We start from the raw sequence: 17167 nt of genomic DNA, 5'->3' as shown, positions 1-17167 counted from the left end.
CCCCAGCAGCACTGCCTGCTTATAATCAGCATCCTCCTCTGTTGAGTTCTGGGGAAACTGGATTCGGGATTCACACAGACAGAATTAGGGCCACTGGGAGCTGTTACGGCTCAGGCCTGTAGCACAGCTCATCTTGGACCTTTCTTCACTTAGTGCTAACACTGAACAGATAGCTACCTGCACCTCAAACTTAACCACCTGCAGCCACTTGGGCTGTGTACAAAACCAACCTGGAGTCTTAGGTTACCATATCCCCTTCCAAAGAAGCATTGGCTGTTGGTTTGGGTTTTGAAACAAGGAATGATTGATATTTTCTCATTCTTGGTTCCCCAGTGTCTGCAAGTCCTTACTGTTCTGTTAGTGGTTGTCACAATATGAATTCTGTCTGATGAGCAGAGCTGTGGCTCTGTGGGAGAGCACTTGCTTAGCATGTATTAGATTCAATCCCCAGCATCACATACAATAATATAACAACAAAGTCTCCTGTGGCTGATACACAGCTGAAAAGTTGGTCCTAAGTGGCTGTGGACCCAAATGTGGCCCAGAAGAATATTATGTAGATGCTCAATAAACATTTGAGGAATAAAATCTAGGCATAGAGAGCCATTTCTGTGAACAAGGACGGTTTCACCATCTGGCTTGTGGATACAACCTGGTCAGCCACAAAGAGACGGAAGAACTGAATTCTGAATTCTACTTTCCCAGAGGAAGCTGGTCCAGGATATACCTATCATATCTGTGCACCCATACCTGTTTGGGAAAAGTGTGTCAACACTCACCCTCATAACTGTCCCAGTCTCTCTCTCTCTCTCTCTCTCTCTCTCTCTCTATCTATCTATCTATCTATCTCTATCTCTATCTCTGTCTCTCTCTATCTCTCTCGTGTGTCTGTGTGCAAGTTTCTTAATGCATGTATCTCTAGTGTCTCCTGTCTCCTCCACAGCAACTACACTTGTCCCTGAGTTTCCCAATCCCCAGTGAGAGAAATCAGCCTCCATGTGAGGCTCAGCTGGCTTTCTTGAAGACCCTTTGTTGAGGGATATTTGATCACATAGTGTGAAGATGTGTCTATGTTTTACCTCACCTGCTCAAGGCACCTTCTGATTGGTTTAATAAAGAGCCAAATGGCCAATAGCTAGGCAGGAGAGGATAGGCTAGACTTCCAGGCAGGGATAGGAACTCTGGGAAGAATCTGAGGCATGAGACAATTTGCCAGCTAGATGTGGAGGAAGTCAGATGTACTGTACTGTTGAGAGGTAAGGATCCATGTGGCAGAACATGGATTAATATGAACAGGTTAGTTTAAGTTTTAAGAGCTAGTTGGGAACAAGCCTAAGCTAAGGCCAAGCTTATTATTACTTATTACTTATTATTATAACTATTATTATATTACTTACTATTATAAGTAATAATAAGTCTCTGTGTCATTATTCAGGAGCTGGTGGTCCAAAGAAAGTCTGACTAAAACCCCTGATTTCCCTCCGGGTCGTTTGGCCCCCAGGCCCTTGCTGCAGCTATTTTATAAGAGAACGGAGAACAGGCAGCTTGCTGTTGCTGCTGTAACTGTGGAGCCAGATGAAAGAGAAAGTGGGAAGGGCGTGGGAAGAGCTGGAGGATCCTGGAGCTGTGTAAAGCCATCCCTATTCAGGGTAGGCCTCCCCAGAGGGAAGAAGGGCAGGGCTGGAGTCCCAGGAGATGAGAGGATACAACTCTGGGTCCCTGGTTTGATTTTAAAGCTTTTAGCTGACCAATCAGGCCAGAGGATGGCTGGGATGTGTTGGTATAAAATAAGATGAGGTGTGGTTTGGGAGGAGCTGGGGAGCAGGGGCTAGATATGATCTAAATGCAATGTGTTCATCTGTGGAATTACCAATGACCATTAATTAAAGTGAAATGGAATCAGAGGTTTAAAAGAAACAACCAGCTCTAACTGAAAACCCAGTTTATTTTACTTGCAAGGAAATGAACTTGATCAAGAATGGGCGTTCAGTCAGAATTTACAGTTTTACTGGTTTTCCAATTTAAAAACAAAACCACTTAAGTAGCCAAGAAAAGTCGAAGGTATCCCAAAGTAAAGTTTAAGCCATCTCAGTGCCCCACTTTGCATAATTACAGTAAGGGAAGGCACTTGGCAGCCATCCCTCCCCCTTAAACATGGTAAATTAACAATGCTGGGAAGCAGCTACTGTGGTTCGATTTTCCTTGTGTGCATGTGTGTGTAGTGTGCGGTGTGTTTAATTGTGGATGTGTAGTATTGTGCATTTGTGTGAGGGAGATTGCCTGTGTATGTCAATGTTAGATGCCTCTCTCAGTGGCTTGCTACCTTCATTTGTTTGTAGACAGGGTGACTCACTGAGCCTGGAGCTCACTAGATTTGGCTGCCCAGTGAGCTCCAGGGAACTGCCTGCCTGCTCACCCCTAAGTACTTGGGTTATAGATGCATGCCACCATACCCAGCCTTTATGTTATAGCAGGAATCTTAACAGGTCTTATTAATAAAATCAAACCTGAGGCCAGTTATTGGGGTGAATGCTCGAAGATCAGAGAAGCAGAACAAGCCACAGCTACTTCACCTTGCTAGTTCTTTAGCTGATCCTGTTTCCTCAGACTGGAAGCCTCTGAGTCCTCATCCAGAATGAATCTCAGCTGAACTGTGCTGCTCGAAAGCCTGAATGCTTAACCAGCCAAAATGCTTCTAGTTTCTGGTCTTCACGCCTTATATACCTTTCTGCTATCTGCCTCACTCCCTGGGATTAAAGGCTCACTTTCTGGGATTAAAGGTGTGTGTCACCATGCCTGGCTGTTTCCAATGTGGCCTTGAACTCACAGAGATCCAGAGGGATCTCTGCCTCTGGAATGCTAGGATTAAAGGTGTGTGCTACCACTGCCTAACCTCTATGTTTAATATTGTGGCTGTTCTGTTCTCTGACTCCAGGAAAGTTTATTAGGGTGCACAATATTTTGGGGAACACAATACCACTACATTTACGTGGGTTCTGAGTATCCAAACTCATGCTTGCATAATGGGTTTACCAGCCTGCTAGCTCCTGTCTTAAAGAAAAATAACTGAAATAGGAAAATGAAACAACTTCCCGAGGTCAAAGGTGAAGGCAGACCTCTCATTCTGAAGGCTGAGTTCTTTTCTCTCTGCAATGTGCCAGGCATCCATTTGTATCAGAATACATGCTGGAAAGACCAGTTCTGGTGCTGGGTGTGTTTGAAGGGTTGATGATGCCCTGGGTTCAATTGTCAGCACAAAGGAACTACAAACACAGATTTAGCCTATCTATTCATGTTGCTGAGAATCTGCACTTGGGACAAGCAGCAGAGATGATTCCAGAACAGGTATGATAGGTCTAGCTTTGAGAAACAGAGCTCCAAGAGCTGCTGACTCCCTAGCCCCTTGGGGTCAGCCCCTCATCTGAAGAATGAAGGGCTAGTACCCAAGGTTAGATAACTCCCAGACTAGTCTACAGTCCAGAGCAAGCTGGGACCAGAATCTCAGCAGCTGGCCCAGCATTCTTTCAGCCACATTCCAGCAGCACTGGGAGAGAGAAAAAAAAAAAAGAATCAAGTGTCTTAAAGAACTTTCTCTTTTCATTTTTATTTCCCAGTTCCTTAAGCAGCCAAACTCCCCTGGAGCGTCAAACAATATGTTGAAGGCCAGCATGAAAAAAATCACACCACTAATTCAAAAGTCTCAGCACTCTGTGCCCACGTACTGCCAAAAATTGGAAGCAAAAAAAACACTTAACTATTACTTTTCTTTCATTATGAGGGTATCAGTGTGTGAAACTGCCACACAGAACCTGAAGGAGTCATTTCCGGTTTCCGAAAGGTGAGCTTGCCTTCCTAGATGCCATTTAACAAAGGCTGTGCCTCCTGACGCACGCCCTCCCATCAAGCTCTCTGCATACCATAATGTCTAAGCAGGGGTCGCACCAGAGTCACAAGGGTGGCTATCAATGGAAGTCTCATAATTACATGAGACGTTTTCAGCAACATTTCCTACGAAGCTGGGGTTCTCTGATTGGTGTCTGAAGATCGGTGCTTTCTCCCTGCGTTTACCCAGTTTGTGTTGAATGAGCAAACGTCAGCATTGTTGGCCTAACGCCAAGGCTCAACAAACAACTGTTTGGGGGCTGGTTTGTTTCTGGTTGCCCTGTGCTGGTCACACCAAGTCCCCTAAAGGGACAATGCAAACAGGCCTGCATTCTGCTATTTAAATCCTTCGTTGCTGTTAACCGGCCAGGGCTGGCCTGGGCTTTGTGTTGCCATTTTGTGTGAGGTGTTCTGATGCAATTTTTCCTTAGTGATAATAGTTTCCTCCGTCGTCACAAAACGCTTTGTGGACCGACTGGGGAGTGGAATTTGATGGGGTGGCTTCCCGAGACCAATAGCTCAGCTCTGAGGAACGCAATGAATGGATGCTGCCAGGCTTATTTTCCAGAACCACAGTGGTTGGGTTGAAGTGACTTTAAGAGGGATGTGAAGACCTGGAACATGAAACTTAAAAATGAGATCTTTGAAGTTAAAATAACACCTGAACTGCTACCCCCACCTGCCTCACAGTCTGGAACTTTCTCTTCTTGTTTCCAGAAACTGCAATGCTTCCCCACCCTAGCTCTGATGAAAACCAGCAGCAAATCAACCCAGCAAGGCTCTGTTCAGTACTACACAGCCTCCTGCTGTGGAGAAAGGCAACTCAGCAAAGTGTGTGTATGGGGGGGGGGGGGTCCTGTTCAGCTGAAGGGAATGGCATTCAGTGTCTACTCGCTAGATCTGCTGTATAATGAATCACACCCACCTCCCTACTCCTACTCCTACCCCCAACACACACACACACACACACACACACACACACACACACACACACACACCAGGGAGAGTTTGCCCCCTTCTGAAAACACCACAAACTCTTTCAGGCCCTCAGATCCCAAGTAAAAAGTAGATATTAAACAGCTTATGGACATTACCATTTAAAGTGAAGGTCAGGGGCTGGCTTAGTTCATAAAGCATTGTCTTGAAGGAATGGGACCTGAGTGTGAGTGTGAGTGTGAGTCTCAGCACCCACCTAAGAAGCTGTGAGGGGCAGTGTGTTCAGGAGACAAAGGCAGGGGGATCCCTCAGGCCTGCGGGCCCACCAACCTAACCTAATCAGTAAGCTCTAAGCCAAACAGAGGCGCTGTCTCACAAAGAAAGTAGATGACGTGCCTTCACATGTCCACCCACACAGATGTGCCTGAGTAAACACACACACACACACACACACACACACGCACGCACGCACGCACGCACGCACGCACGCACGCACGCACGCACCCCGCTCTTTCACTTTAAAAGTAAAATAAAATCAGGATCAAGCCAGGCATTTTGGTGCATGCCTATCATCACAGCACTGAGGAGGCAGAGGCAGAAGAATCCTGAGTTACACAACAAGACCCTGCTTCAGAAAACCAAAATATAAACAAGCAAATAAAATTAAGAGCTTTGAATAGTTTCTGTAAAATCTAGGTAATAACTCTCTTTTAAGCTTTGCAGGCCATATGTTCTCTGCCACAGCTACTTAGTTCTGCTCATTCTAACATGAACTCACCATAGAGGGATGTAAACAAGCCAGATGGGCCATATTCTGGTGAAATTTATTAGATACACTGGTGTAGGGGTTAACGGCAGCGCTCACGGCTGGCCGCCTCGGGCAGCGGGCATGCAGACGGAAGAGAGTGCTGGATGTTGCCGTGGCGGAAGAATCACGAGCCATGGTTACCTTTTAGAGCTTTATTAGGAGGGAGAGGGGAGAATACGGAAAAAAAGAGAGACCCGTGGAAGGGCACGCCTGCTTTTTAGGCTGGTAACCGTAATAAGGACACAATCCTTACAACTGGATTTTGAATTACACATTTTTTTTTAGTCACTAAATGATGTTTATCTCTTGGTCTCTTTGAACCATTTAAAAACATAGACTCTATCCTTACCTCATGGGTCACATAAAGGCAGGCTGTGAGCCAAAATTGACTTGGGGTCCTGACTGTCTAACCCTTGCTGAACCAGTAAGAGATTGATGGAATAGAGATAACAGTCATCGACTTCATTTACTGACCTCATCCATAGCAAGGACTCAAACTGTTAGCTATTACTGTACCGATGAGGCAGGCTGGAGTGTTTGGGATGAAAGTCAGTGTAGGACCATGCTATGCATTGAAAGAATGCTGAAAAACACAGTGGGCTGCAGTCGGCCTCCGAACTGATTTCTCTGCTTGATTTCCCACTTCTTGCAAATGCCTGGAGTTGGAACTTGAATGGGAAGGCTCTCAACATGGAGTGGGACTTGCCTCACCCCTCGCATCCCACTTTGCCTAATCTAGTGGTGTCCTTAGGGCTAGACTGTCTTGCTGCAGGTTACCTGTCCTTCCTGGTAAGTGGAGTGTGAGGTGCTCACCTATAATCCCAGCACTCCTCGGAGCCCGAGCTGAAGGATTGATTGCCCTGAGATGGAGGAAAGCATTGGCCACAGAGTGAGTAAGGGAAAGGCCAGCCTGAGCTAGAGTGAGAAACAAAACAAAACAGAGGCAAGCTGAGCAGGAGTTCAAGGCCATCCTGAGCTATGTAGTAAGCTGAGGCCAGCCTGGTCTGCAATAAGCAAATGAATGTGTGTCGTAAAGCAGCTGTAAGCTAGCTGCTCATCAACAGCTGAGCTCTGGATTCCCTGGGAAGATCCTGGGAGTTTTGCATTTCCAAGAAGCCTGGGTTGCATTTTCCAGTTGTTTTTGAGATGTGGAGGGACTGAGCAGGTCCCCTGGGTCCGGGTCACAGTTCCCTCATTAACTAGCTCCCTGGAGGTCTTGGGAAAGTCACTCCTTGAAAACCAAGAGTTGAGAGACGTCTCAAGTATCTATCTATTCGACTACACCCCTTTAGTGCTTACAAAGGAAAACAAAGTTGAAAAGAGGATGAAAGGGTTCCGAGGTTCAGGAAGGAAAGTATGCTGCTCGTGTGAGCAGCCCCAGTCCCTGCTCTGCGTTTCTGGACGAGTGACATCATATTTGTTTCATTCTCTACACAATGTGTGTGTGTGTGTGTGTGTGTGTGTGTGTGTGTGTGTGTATACCACCCCCCAGCACAACCACTCCTAAAGTGGAGCTTGCAAGGTAAAAATGATTTCAAGACCCACTGGCAGCGGCAGAGCTATTTGTGGTCCTGTGTGGTTTTCATCATAGTGTGGGTTTGTTCCTTGCGTGATCATCCTTTCTGAGCTTGTGCCCTGTGACACTGCCTCTGCCGGCTGTCTGCATCGCCTTCCACTGGCTGCCAGGCTGTGATGCCTGGACCGGGTAAGGGGAGTGTGGGAGTGTCTGGGGTCTTGGCAAAGATAAAGAAATGAGCATCCAGGAGGATGCTTAGACTCTTCCCTCCCTTCGTGCCTGGGAGAGACCAATTTGCATCCTGATAGGGATTTGGAGAGCTTCTCGCATCTTCTAGTTTTCCCTTGCAAAAGTCTCATCGCTGCTCAGGTCCCAGGTCTGCGTGATGTGGTTTATTATGGCAACAGTTCCCAGCAACCTCCTGCCCAGCCTGGAGGTGAGGGAGGAGGGAAGCGCTGGATCAAGGCAGGGAAACAGGGATTCAAGGACCAGACAGGAGCTCCCGGGCAGAGCCTAGAGAGGAGGAGCGATGGGCTGCGGACCTTCCCAGCAAGCAGAGGACCAGAGCCAGAGCCGTGTGCCCTCCCCCAGGAAGGGCTGGGAAGAGGGATCCAAGGTAAAAGACCATCACAGACCTTGTGGGAGCACATGCCTGGAACCCCAACATGCAGAGGGCTGAGGCAGGAGAATTGCTTCCAGTTTGAATTTGGAGCCTGCTTGGATTACATAGTGCATACCAGGACTACCTAGAAGACATTGTCAGGGAGAGCAGGAGGGAAGGAGGGAAGAGATGGGAGAGGGGAGAGAGAGAGAAATCCAAGAAAGAAAAAAAATCACGAAGTACTGACAGGAATTCTCACACTTCCACCCTTAGGAGGCTCTGGAGTGATCTGGAGCCAGTCTGCAGTTCACTGCCCTCTTAGTAGGTACTGTGACAGATTGAGAACCAAGAGACAGCATGTTTATTCTGCCACCGTTGCCTGGTGTCTCCAAATCAAGAAAGTGTACATGTCTCTGTGTACCTATATCCAAGCAGACAAACGTATGAGGTCATACCCCGGGCAGATGTGGAATAACAGGAGGGATGTGGTTTCTGCCCATCACCCTGATTTCTCCGGAGAAGTTGGGAGTTTCTGGGAGCTGCTAGCAATTGGTGGTTCTGGAACTCCTGTTCTCTGTATCTATTTACAGCACAGAGAGCTCTGTCCACTGTCTGGCTACATCCCCTGGGCTGTTCAGCTTATCTGGGGCATAGCTAGAGGGGATCTGGTTTGTAAGAGTCTCCTTCCAATCTTTCCACTGTGCCCCAAGCCTGTATCGTGTCCTTTATCTGGAGATAGTAGAGGGGAGTTCCCACAGTGCAGTGGGGGCAGAACAGCTGGGTTGATTGCCATCCTTCCCCCACTCTGCTGGAACTGTTAGACTCTGCTACCCATAACAAGCCAGGCTTGGCCACCCTTATTCCATATTGTCAGCAAAAGACAATAGTGAAAAGCAGAGAAAGTTTTTAATTTTTTCAATGTGGCCACATTGGGAAGAGGGACACACACACACACACACACACATACACACACACACACACACACACACACACACACACACGAGGTCCAGTTACTCCTCAAGTCCATCTTTGGATCTTTGGGGTCCTGACATAGGGTATAGGTCTAAACAGAGGATGAGGTGGCTTGGTGGATAAAAGTGTTTATGCCAAGCCTGAAGACCTGAGTTCAAATCCCTAGTCCCACGTGGTGGAAAGAAAGACCTGAAAACTATTTTCTGAGCTCCACCCATGTGCACACGGATGTATAGAAATACAACTTAAATTTTCAGGGCAAGAATGACTGATAACAGTCCTGATGCAGGTATGCTCCTGCCTATCAGTGACCACATTATCGTCTCAGTTCCGGACTCTCCAGCAAAAGTGATCTGACAGGTTGTCAGATCTGTGTGAAACAGACGAAGCCTGCCTCTGACTGACCAACTCCCCTGTCCTCTCACCTAGCCTGAGACTCCAGCTTCTTGGGGAGGGCACTCGTCTCAATAGTCTGAAAGCCAGAGGGAAGGGCACAGGGGTCTCTGTAGAATGCCTTCTCTTCTGTCGGGAAAGTTATAATTTCACCAACAGAATGGGCATCTCACTGATATCAAGACCCCATCTCACTGGGGTGACCCAAGGAGAGATCCACCATATATTTCACCATCAAAAAATTTTGAAGGGTGAAAGGGAGCCTGTAACCCCCTTTCCCAGGCTGGCGGGAGCTGCACACTGGCACTCAGGACCACCTTTTCCACAAGGCATTCTTAGGGCTGCTGTGAAAAGCATACACTCTCTTCTCAGCAGATACAGTGTGAACATGGCAGGGGCAGTGGTAGCACCCGGCACTCAGTGGCACATCTGACTCCTGGAGTGGCTGTAAGAAGCAAATCTGAAGGGCACGGTGTGTGGCTCAGTTGGTACAGGGCTGACCTAGCCTGCACAGAGCCCCGGGTTTCACCCCTAATGATACATGAATCAGATGTGGTCATGCAAGCTTGTAATCACAGCACTCAGGGCGTGGAGACAGGAGGATCATGATTTCAAGGTCCTCCTCAGCTACATGGTGAGTTCAAGGTCAGCCTAGGACACACCTGAGACCCTGTCTTTAGACAGATTAAAGAACTGGGATGTGGGGTTATGACTCCAGTCTCAGTCCCTGATACTCTGAGAGAAGCCTGTGTCCAGATGCCACCCATGCGAATGCTATGCTCTGCTTTCTGTCTCCCAACAGTGACTGTCTGACTTCAAAGTATCAGTATTCTTTTTTCTTTTCTTTTTTTTTTTTTTTTTTTTTTTTTTTTTTTTTTTTTTTTTTTTTTTTTTTTTTTTGAGACAGAATTTTATGTAACCAAGGATGACTTTGGTCTTTTGCCTTTCCCGTCGCTGCTTAACCGCTTTCCAGCACCCTGCTACCTGACCTCCACAGAAGCATCTCCCCATCACATATTAAGCCTCTGTCTTTCCTTGCTAATGTCGTGTTTTCTGTACTGCCCTTCCTCTCTAAGAGACTCTTGGTCCACCAGGCCAAATGACGCACAGTGCCTGCCTCCGGGCCTGCTCCCTGCTTTCCCATGCTTCTCCCTATGGAATGCCATTCAGCACACGTCTATCTGAAGGCCCTTCTCCTCTACAGGTGCATGAGTTCCTCGGAAGCTCTCTGGCCATCTTAGTTACTAATTATTGCTTTGGGTTAGCATGAAAGCATGCATTTTCACTCTCCTTTTCCAAAAATATATTTATGTCATTTAGAATTACTATGCTAAGACTCGTTATCTTTTAAGTTTGCTTTGTGGGCATGATTATACATAAGAGAAGTTTCGCTTCGTATTTCTTTTCTCTCTACTTCCATTTGTGCAATAGTGTAATTATCACCAACTACAGTTTTATTATATAGTCCAGGCGTCAGGGCCACAAGTCAAGTCCTTCCAAGTGTCAAACACACTGGTTCTTCTAAGTCAAGCCACCACAGAGCCTAGAAGGGGCCCTGAGTGTGGGTCCAGTTTCCTTTCTATTGCTGTGACAACGTGACCAAAAAAGTAACTTGGGAGGGGGATTTATTTGCCTTACACTTCCAGGTCACACAGAGACTTAAGGAGGAACCTCAAGCAGAAACCATAAAGAAGTGCTACTTGCTAGCTAGAACTAAGGTCCATGCTTACCTGGCCTCCTTAATACAACCCAGGATCATCTGCCCAGTGGTGCTGTCTGCAGTAGACTGGGTCCTTCTCCATCAACTGACAGTCAAGACAATGTGCCATAGACATGCCTACAGGCCCATCCTTTTATCCCTGTACATTGCCCTAGTTTTCTTATCTATAAAGTAACAGAAATAGTAATACTTATCTTTGTTGAATTCTTATGAGGATTAAGTGAATTTAATTCACATAAAGTACTCACACTCATGCTTCACACAGAATAAGAGCAGGAAATAAGTGATGGCAATGTCACAGCTATCCTAACATCAAATCCTTAGCATCCTTAGCATAGCCATCCATGTTCATCCTTGAGCTGACCCCGGCACTTTCTCCAGCCTCCTCCTTCCCACAGCCTTTTTAAAGCAAACCTTCCTGAAGCTCAACAAGTATTCTGTTTCCTTCCCCGAGAGTCTCTGCACCTGCTGTCCAATACCCCCCGCCCCCCCGTCAGGATTTCCTTCCCCCTGCACAGGTCACACAGCCCCATCTTTGACAGAACTCCTAGTCACTCTCTACTTTGATTCTTGGCCCTGCTCCTGCCACCATGATGGTGAGGATGATCCTTCTGTTGGACTGAAGAAAGAGCTTACAGTGTTCCCTTATCGTATCCATTCTGCATCCCACCCTGAGCTGCCCCTATAGACAGAAAGTCTGTCATCTACAGCACACTGACTCAGACAAACGAGCCACTAATGAATACTTTGTGAGTGGTTCCATACTTGCCTGTTCCCCAGATTCCTTACAGTGTTCTTATCTTCCAATAGCACAGTGAGACTCACGATATTGGCAAGGAGGAAGCTCAACACTAAAGTTACTGGACAATAGACTTGCTTGACTCCTGCCTGAGTCTTTTCTGCCCATGCACTTGACTTTGGAAATCTGAACTGGGAAGGCTATGGTTTTCATTAATTAAACACTCAGTGGCCATCAGAACAATGACTCTACTACTTTCCCAAATGTAGAAACCTAGAGCAGTGGTTCTCAACTTTCTTAATGCTGAGACCCTTTAATACATTTCCTTCTGTTGTGGTGACCCTCAACATTAAATAATTTTCATTGCTACTGTTATGACTCATAATGTAAATATCTGTATCTCCTGGTCCTACCTGGCCCACGGTCAGAACAAATCTCTCTCACCCGCCAATCCCGCAGCTGCTCAGACCCAAATAAACATACAGATGCTTATATTATTTATAAACTGTATGGCTGTGTGGCTCAGGCTTCTTGTTATCTAGTTTTTGTATCTTAAATTAGCTCATTTCTATAAATCTATACCTTGCCACATGGCTCGTGGCTTACCAGTACTTTACATCCTGCTCCTCATGATGGTGGCTGGCAGTGTCTCCTTGCCTCAGCCTTCCATTTCCAAGAATTCTCCTCTCTCCTTATCCCGCCTATACTTCCTGCCTGGCTATTGGCGAATCAGCACTTTATTTATCAATCAATCATCCACAGCATATCTGATGTTTCTGATGGTCTTAGACAACTCCTGTGAAAGGGTCCTTTGACCCCCCCAAAGGGGTCATGACTCACAGATTGAGAATGACTGACCTAGAGTTTAGGAGTTCAGAGATGCCTTTAAAATGAGATGACTGCTTGCTTGTATGAAGCATTTACATTTCTTAGCATTTTTAACTTTAAAATATATTCTAAATTAAAATTCTTGGGAGTTGTCTATAGACTTCCTGGTCACTTTTACTTAGTCTAAAGAGATAGGAAAGCATTGCAGAAAAATAATGCATCATAATAGGAAAAGTATGGGCAACTTTTCTCAGTTGGAGAAATGCTCTTTTTCTGTCTGGCCTAGGATTAAAGGAAAGAGCTTAGAATTTAGTGATTGATGGTTTGAAAGAAAATGGCCCTCAAAGGGAGTGGCACTATTAGGAGGTGTGGCTTTGTTGAATTGGGTGTGGCCTTGTTGGAGGAAGTGTGTCACAGTGGAGGCAGACTTTGAGGTCTCAGATGTACTCAAGTCACACCCAATGTCTGAGACCACTTCTTGTTGCCTGTAAGTGAAGATGTAAGAACTCTCAGCTCCTTCTCTAACACCATGTCTGCCTGCATGCTGCCTTGCTTCCTGACATGATGGTAATGGACTAAACCTCTGAACCACCCCAATTAAATGTTTTTCTTTATAAGAGTGTCTGTGATCATGGTATCTCTTCACAGCAATAGAAACCCTAAGACAGAAGTTGGTACCAGGAAATGGGGTATTGCTGTAGAAGGCCTGACCATGTTTTTGTTTAGAGGAATTTGGACTTTGGGAGTTCAAGATAGGAAAGCAGTGGAACAATTTCAGCCCTCTTAACTGGCCATACCAGTAGGAGCATGGAAGACAGTGGTGTTAAGAGTGATTTGAACGGTGAGGAGCTAGCTCAAGAGTTTCAGAGGAGAAGAATTTTAATATGTTGTCTAGAAATTGTTCTTGTGATATTTTGGTGAAGAATGTGGCTGTTTTTTGCTCTGGTCTGAGTCTGCCTAAGGCTAAAGTGATGAGTTTTGGATTAATTCCATTGGCAGAGGAAATCTCAAAATAGCCTAGTATTGACTGTGTTTTGTGGTTATTATTGGTTATTCTTATGCAGATTTATAATGATAAGGAGCAAGAAAAATAAAAAATTTGAGGAAAAAAGGAAGTGTAATGGAACTAAGTCCTGTGTTCAAGGAGATAAACAGATTGAGAAATAGAATGAAGGGAGTAGTGACCTCAGGGCAAGATCCCATCCAGCTAAGTTTCCAACTTTTAAAAAGGAATTAAAGAAAGGTTTAGAGCCAGGTGTAGTAATACACACCTTTAATCCCAGCTCTCAGAAGACAGAAGCTGGCAGATCTCTGAGTTTGATGTCTGCTTGGTCTACAGAGCAAGTTCCAAAACAGCCAACCTTAGACAGTGAAGAAAACCATCGAAAACAGAAAGCTGGTGAAGATGTAATTGAAATATCTCTGAGTTCAAGGCCAGTCTGGTCTATAGATTCAGTTTCAGAACAGCCAAGTTTAGGCAGTGAAGGAAACTACAGAAAACAGAAAGTTGGTGAAGATAATTGAACAAGGGGCCATGTTCCAGCCCCTGTAAGCAGCAGAACTTGGCAGCTTCGGCCATGTGGTTCTGGAGTTAAGGATAAAAGAAAGGGACCATGGAATTTGACTCTGCAACTAAAAATAGCCGCTGAGGCCAGGCATGTATTAGGGGTGTCCCTGAATGGAGGCCTAGAGATACTATTGTATGAAACTGTGAAGCTGAAGCCTGGATTGCCTTGGAGACTCCAAAATGTTAGAATGCCAGAGCTGTGGGATACCTGCCCAGGAAAGCTCCTAACAGGGAGTAGAACCAGCCTAAGAGAAAGAATTATGTTGCAGTCAACAAAGCTGAAAGGAGTTGGAGATCTGAAGGGCACTTTGACATTAGACATGGACACATGGAGTTTGGAGTTTGCCCAACTGATTTTTGGTCTTGCTTTGGTCCAGTATTTCCTCACTTCTTTCCCTACATTTTTGGAATGGTAATGTACATCCTGTGCCATTATATGTTGGAAGTATGTTATCTGCTTTTTTATTTTGATTGTATAGGGGATTACAGTAAAGAGATTGTGTGAATCTCAGAAGAGACTTCAAACTTTAGACTTTTAAATAAGTTTGAGACTGTTATAGACGATGGGGACTTTTGAAGTTGGACTGAATGCATTTTTCATTATGATATGGCTACAAGCCTTTGGGGGCCAGGGAGTGGAATGTGGTAGTCTGGAAAAAAAATGGCCCCCAAAAGGAGTGGCACTATTAAGAAGTGTGGCTTAGTTGGAATGGGTGTGGCCTTGTTGGAGGAAGTATGTCACTGTGGTGACCAGCTTTGAGGTCTCATATATGCTCAAGACACACCCAGTGTCTGAGACCACTTCCTGATGCCTGAGTCAAGATATAAGAATTCTCAGCTCCCTCTCCAGCACCATGTCTGCCTGCATGCTGCCTTGCTTCTTGCCAAGATGGTAATGGACTAAACCTCTGAACTTTAAGTGAGCCACCACAATTAAATATTTTCCTTTATAAGAATTGCCATGGTCATGGTATCTCTTCATAGCAATAGAAACCCTAACTAAGACAGTGAGTGGTCAAGAAGGACCCTTCATAGGTATTCTGTAACAGCTGATAGAAGTTTTGCTTTTTTTATTGCAAAAGAACTAAGTTACTTGTTAAAACATTGTGTGTTTGTGTGCATGTACAAACATGTCTGTCTGCATGCACGTGTGTGTGAGGGTGGTGCATGCACCCATGCTTTTGTTGAAGCCAAAGGTTAATGTTGAGTAGCTTCTTCTGTTGTCCACTACAGTATTTATATTGCATTTTTATATTGTGTGTACACAACAATGGGGGTCAGTAAACAGCCTATGGAAGTCAGTTCTCTCCTTCCTCCATGTGGGTCCCAGGGACCAAACTTGAGTCGTTGGGCTTGGCATTGGTGCTTGCCCACTGAGCACCTCAGTGACTTGTGCCTTACTTTTTAGGAGAGTTTCTCTCGCTGACCCTGGTGCTCATTCATTGGCTAGACTGGTTAATCAACAAGCCCCTGGAATCTTCCTGTCTCTGTCTCCCAGCACTGGGAATACAGACACACCCCACCACCCTCGGACTTTTTATGTGGGTGCTGGGGATCCAAACTCATATCTTCATGTCTGCACAGCAAGGGCTTTAAGTGCTCAGCCATTCCTCAGCTCTCTTAAATCTTGTTAAAGAGCCGCTCCTGAGTGTTTTTGAGGGGTTGCTATTTGTAATTATATTACTAAGAGTAAATTAGCAAAAATGCTAGTTCTAAAGAACAAAGTCTTCCCATAGGTCCACAGGCAAATGTATTTATATAAGCTTCTGCTCGTGGAGTGATTGAAGATTTCAGCTCAGGGAGTAGCTACAAGTGATTCCTGCCAAGCTGTTTGGAAACTATGTTTCCCACAAGAAGCTACAGAAGTGCATACAGTACTTACACTACACACACACACACACACACACACACACACACACACACACACAATAAAGCAAACAACAGACACCTGTCTGTAGTTGAAACCAGTGTCTTTTTTTAGAATGCTGGTGACTCTCCCTCACAACTGTCAGCTTGGGACTTATGAGTTTTTAATGTTAAACCTGGTAAAAATGTTAGCTCCAAGGCATCAAAGTATACAAAAAGGTCAACACAAAACATCAAACACATTGAACCTATACTTTGACAACTTCATCGTGGGGACAGGAAAGAACCTTCCTCGTTCCTTCTGTCATCCCACCCAGGGTCCTTCTTGTGCAATACAGATAGGTTAATACAACATGTAATACACACTGGTGTGAAAATATAAACCTTGCATGCATAGGTAGACCTGAGCATGGTTGGCCACATCCCAAGTGTGTACAGATTTAGTTATTTATCAGTATTGCCAGTGTCTTTGACTTACAGCTACCCCATCTAGATTTAAAAAATGGGGCTCACATTCCTACAATGTGCTACAAATTGATATGACATTTGAAAGATATTCTTATTTTTCCAAAGAGAAAAACCTTTCATCTCTTTCTAGAAACTGAAAGCTGGTATATGTTAGGAGATGCTAAAAGATTATTCTGCTACACATTTTCTTTCACTCCCAGGACTCAAAAGCACCTGTCTGTAAATGCAAATGGGTAGAGAGCCTCACTAGGGTTCCCATCCCAAATCAAGGGGCTGCAGTGACGGGAAGCCATTGTAAGGTCATTTGAAGTTGTAGTGTTTGAATCTATTCCAAGTTGTAGTTTGCAGAATATGGGGAAGAAAGCCAACTCTTCCAGTCTAATAACACTCCAAATTTCACTCAGTTCCTAAGTGTTTTGTCATTTTGCTGGCTGCTGTGACTGTCATTAAGCCTCTTACATTGTCAGTAGCTCTACTTCGAAATGTTATAAATCATGTCATGTGGTACGTTGCTGGTTAAAAAAAAAAAAAAAAGTGAGTCCACAAATGCAATGAACTTGTAAGGATACTCCTCTCACTATCACTGGCTTTAAATAGCTGAAAACTAGGGAAAGAAATCACAACAGGCCTTGTACATCTTTAAGTTCAACCAGAGCGCTGAGCCGATGAGAGGAAAGCATCACACAGTGTCTGTCTTGCTTAGCTTTGTCAGCTGGACGCTTCCTAGAGTGAGGGGAGAAGCCACAATGGAGGAGTTGCCCCGATCAGATTGGCTTGTGGACACCTCTGTGGGGAGAGTGTCTTGACTGCTAACTGATGTAAATGTAGGAGGTCCCATACTCCTGGGGGAGGCACCATTCCTAGCCAGGTG

At 45.3% G+C, this 17167-nt stretch overlaps 1 protein-coding gene across 1 annotated transcript in view; it reads left to right on the top strand.

Annotated features, from left to right (window-relative positions):
• Positions 1-7559: 7559 nt before the first annotated feature.
• The window catches only part of Stmnd1 (stathmin domain containing 1), a 35582-nt gene continuing 25974 nt past the window's right edge, over positions 7560-17167 (top strand). Inside the window, exon 1 of the mRNA XM_028867777.2 lies at positions 7560-7758. Coding sequence (XP_028723610.1) covers positions 7672-7758 — 87 coding nt within the window. The 5' untranslated portion in view covers positions 7560-7671. The remainder of the gene's footprint in view (positions 7759-17167) is intronic.

Source organism: Peromyscus leucopus, chromosome 5 (genome assembly GCF_004664715.2).
Source record: "Peromyscus leucopus breed LL Stock chromosome 5, UCI_PerLeu_2.1, whole genome shotgun sequence".
In the NCBI taxonomy this organism is placed as follows: Eukaryota; Metazoa; Chordata; class Mammalia; order Rodentia; family Cricetidae; genus Peromyscus; species Peromyscus leucopus.
The sequence above is the reverse complement of the archived record's forward strand: the minus strand, read 5'-3'. Positions and strand labels throughout refer to the sequence as shown.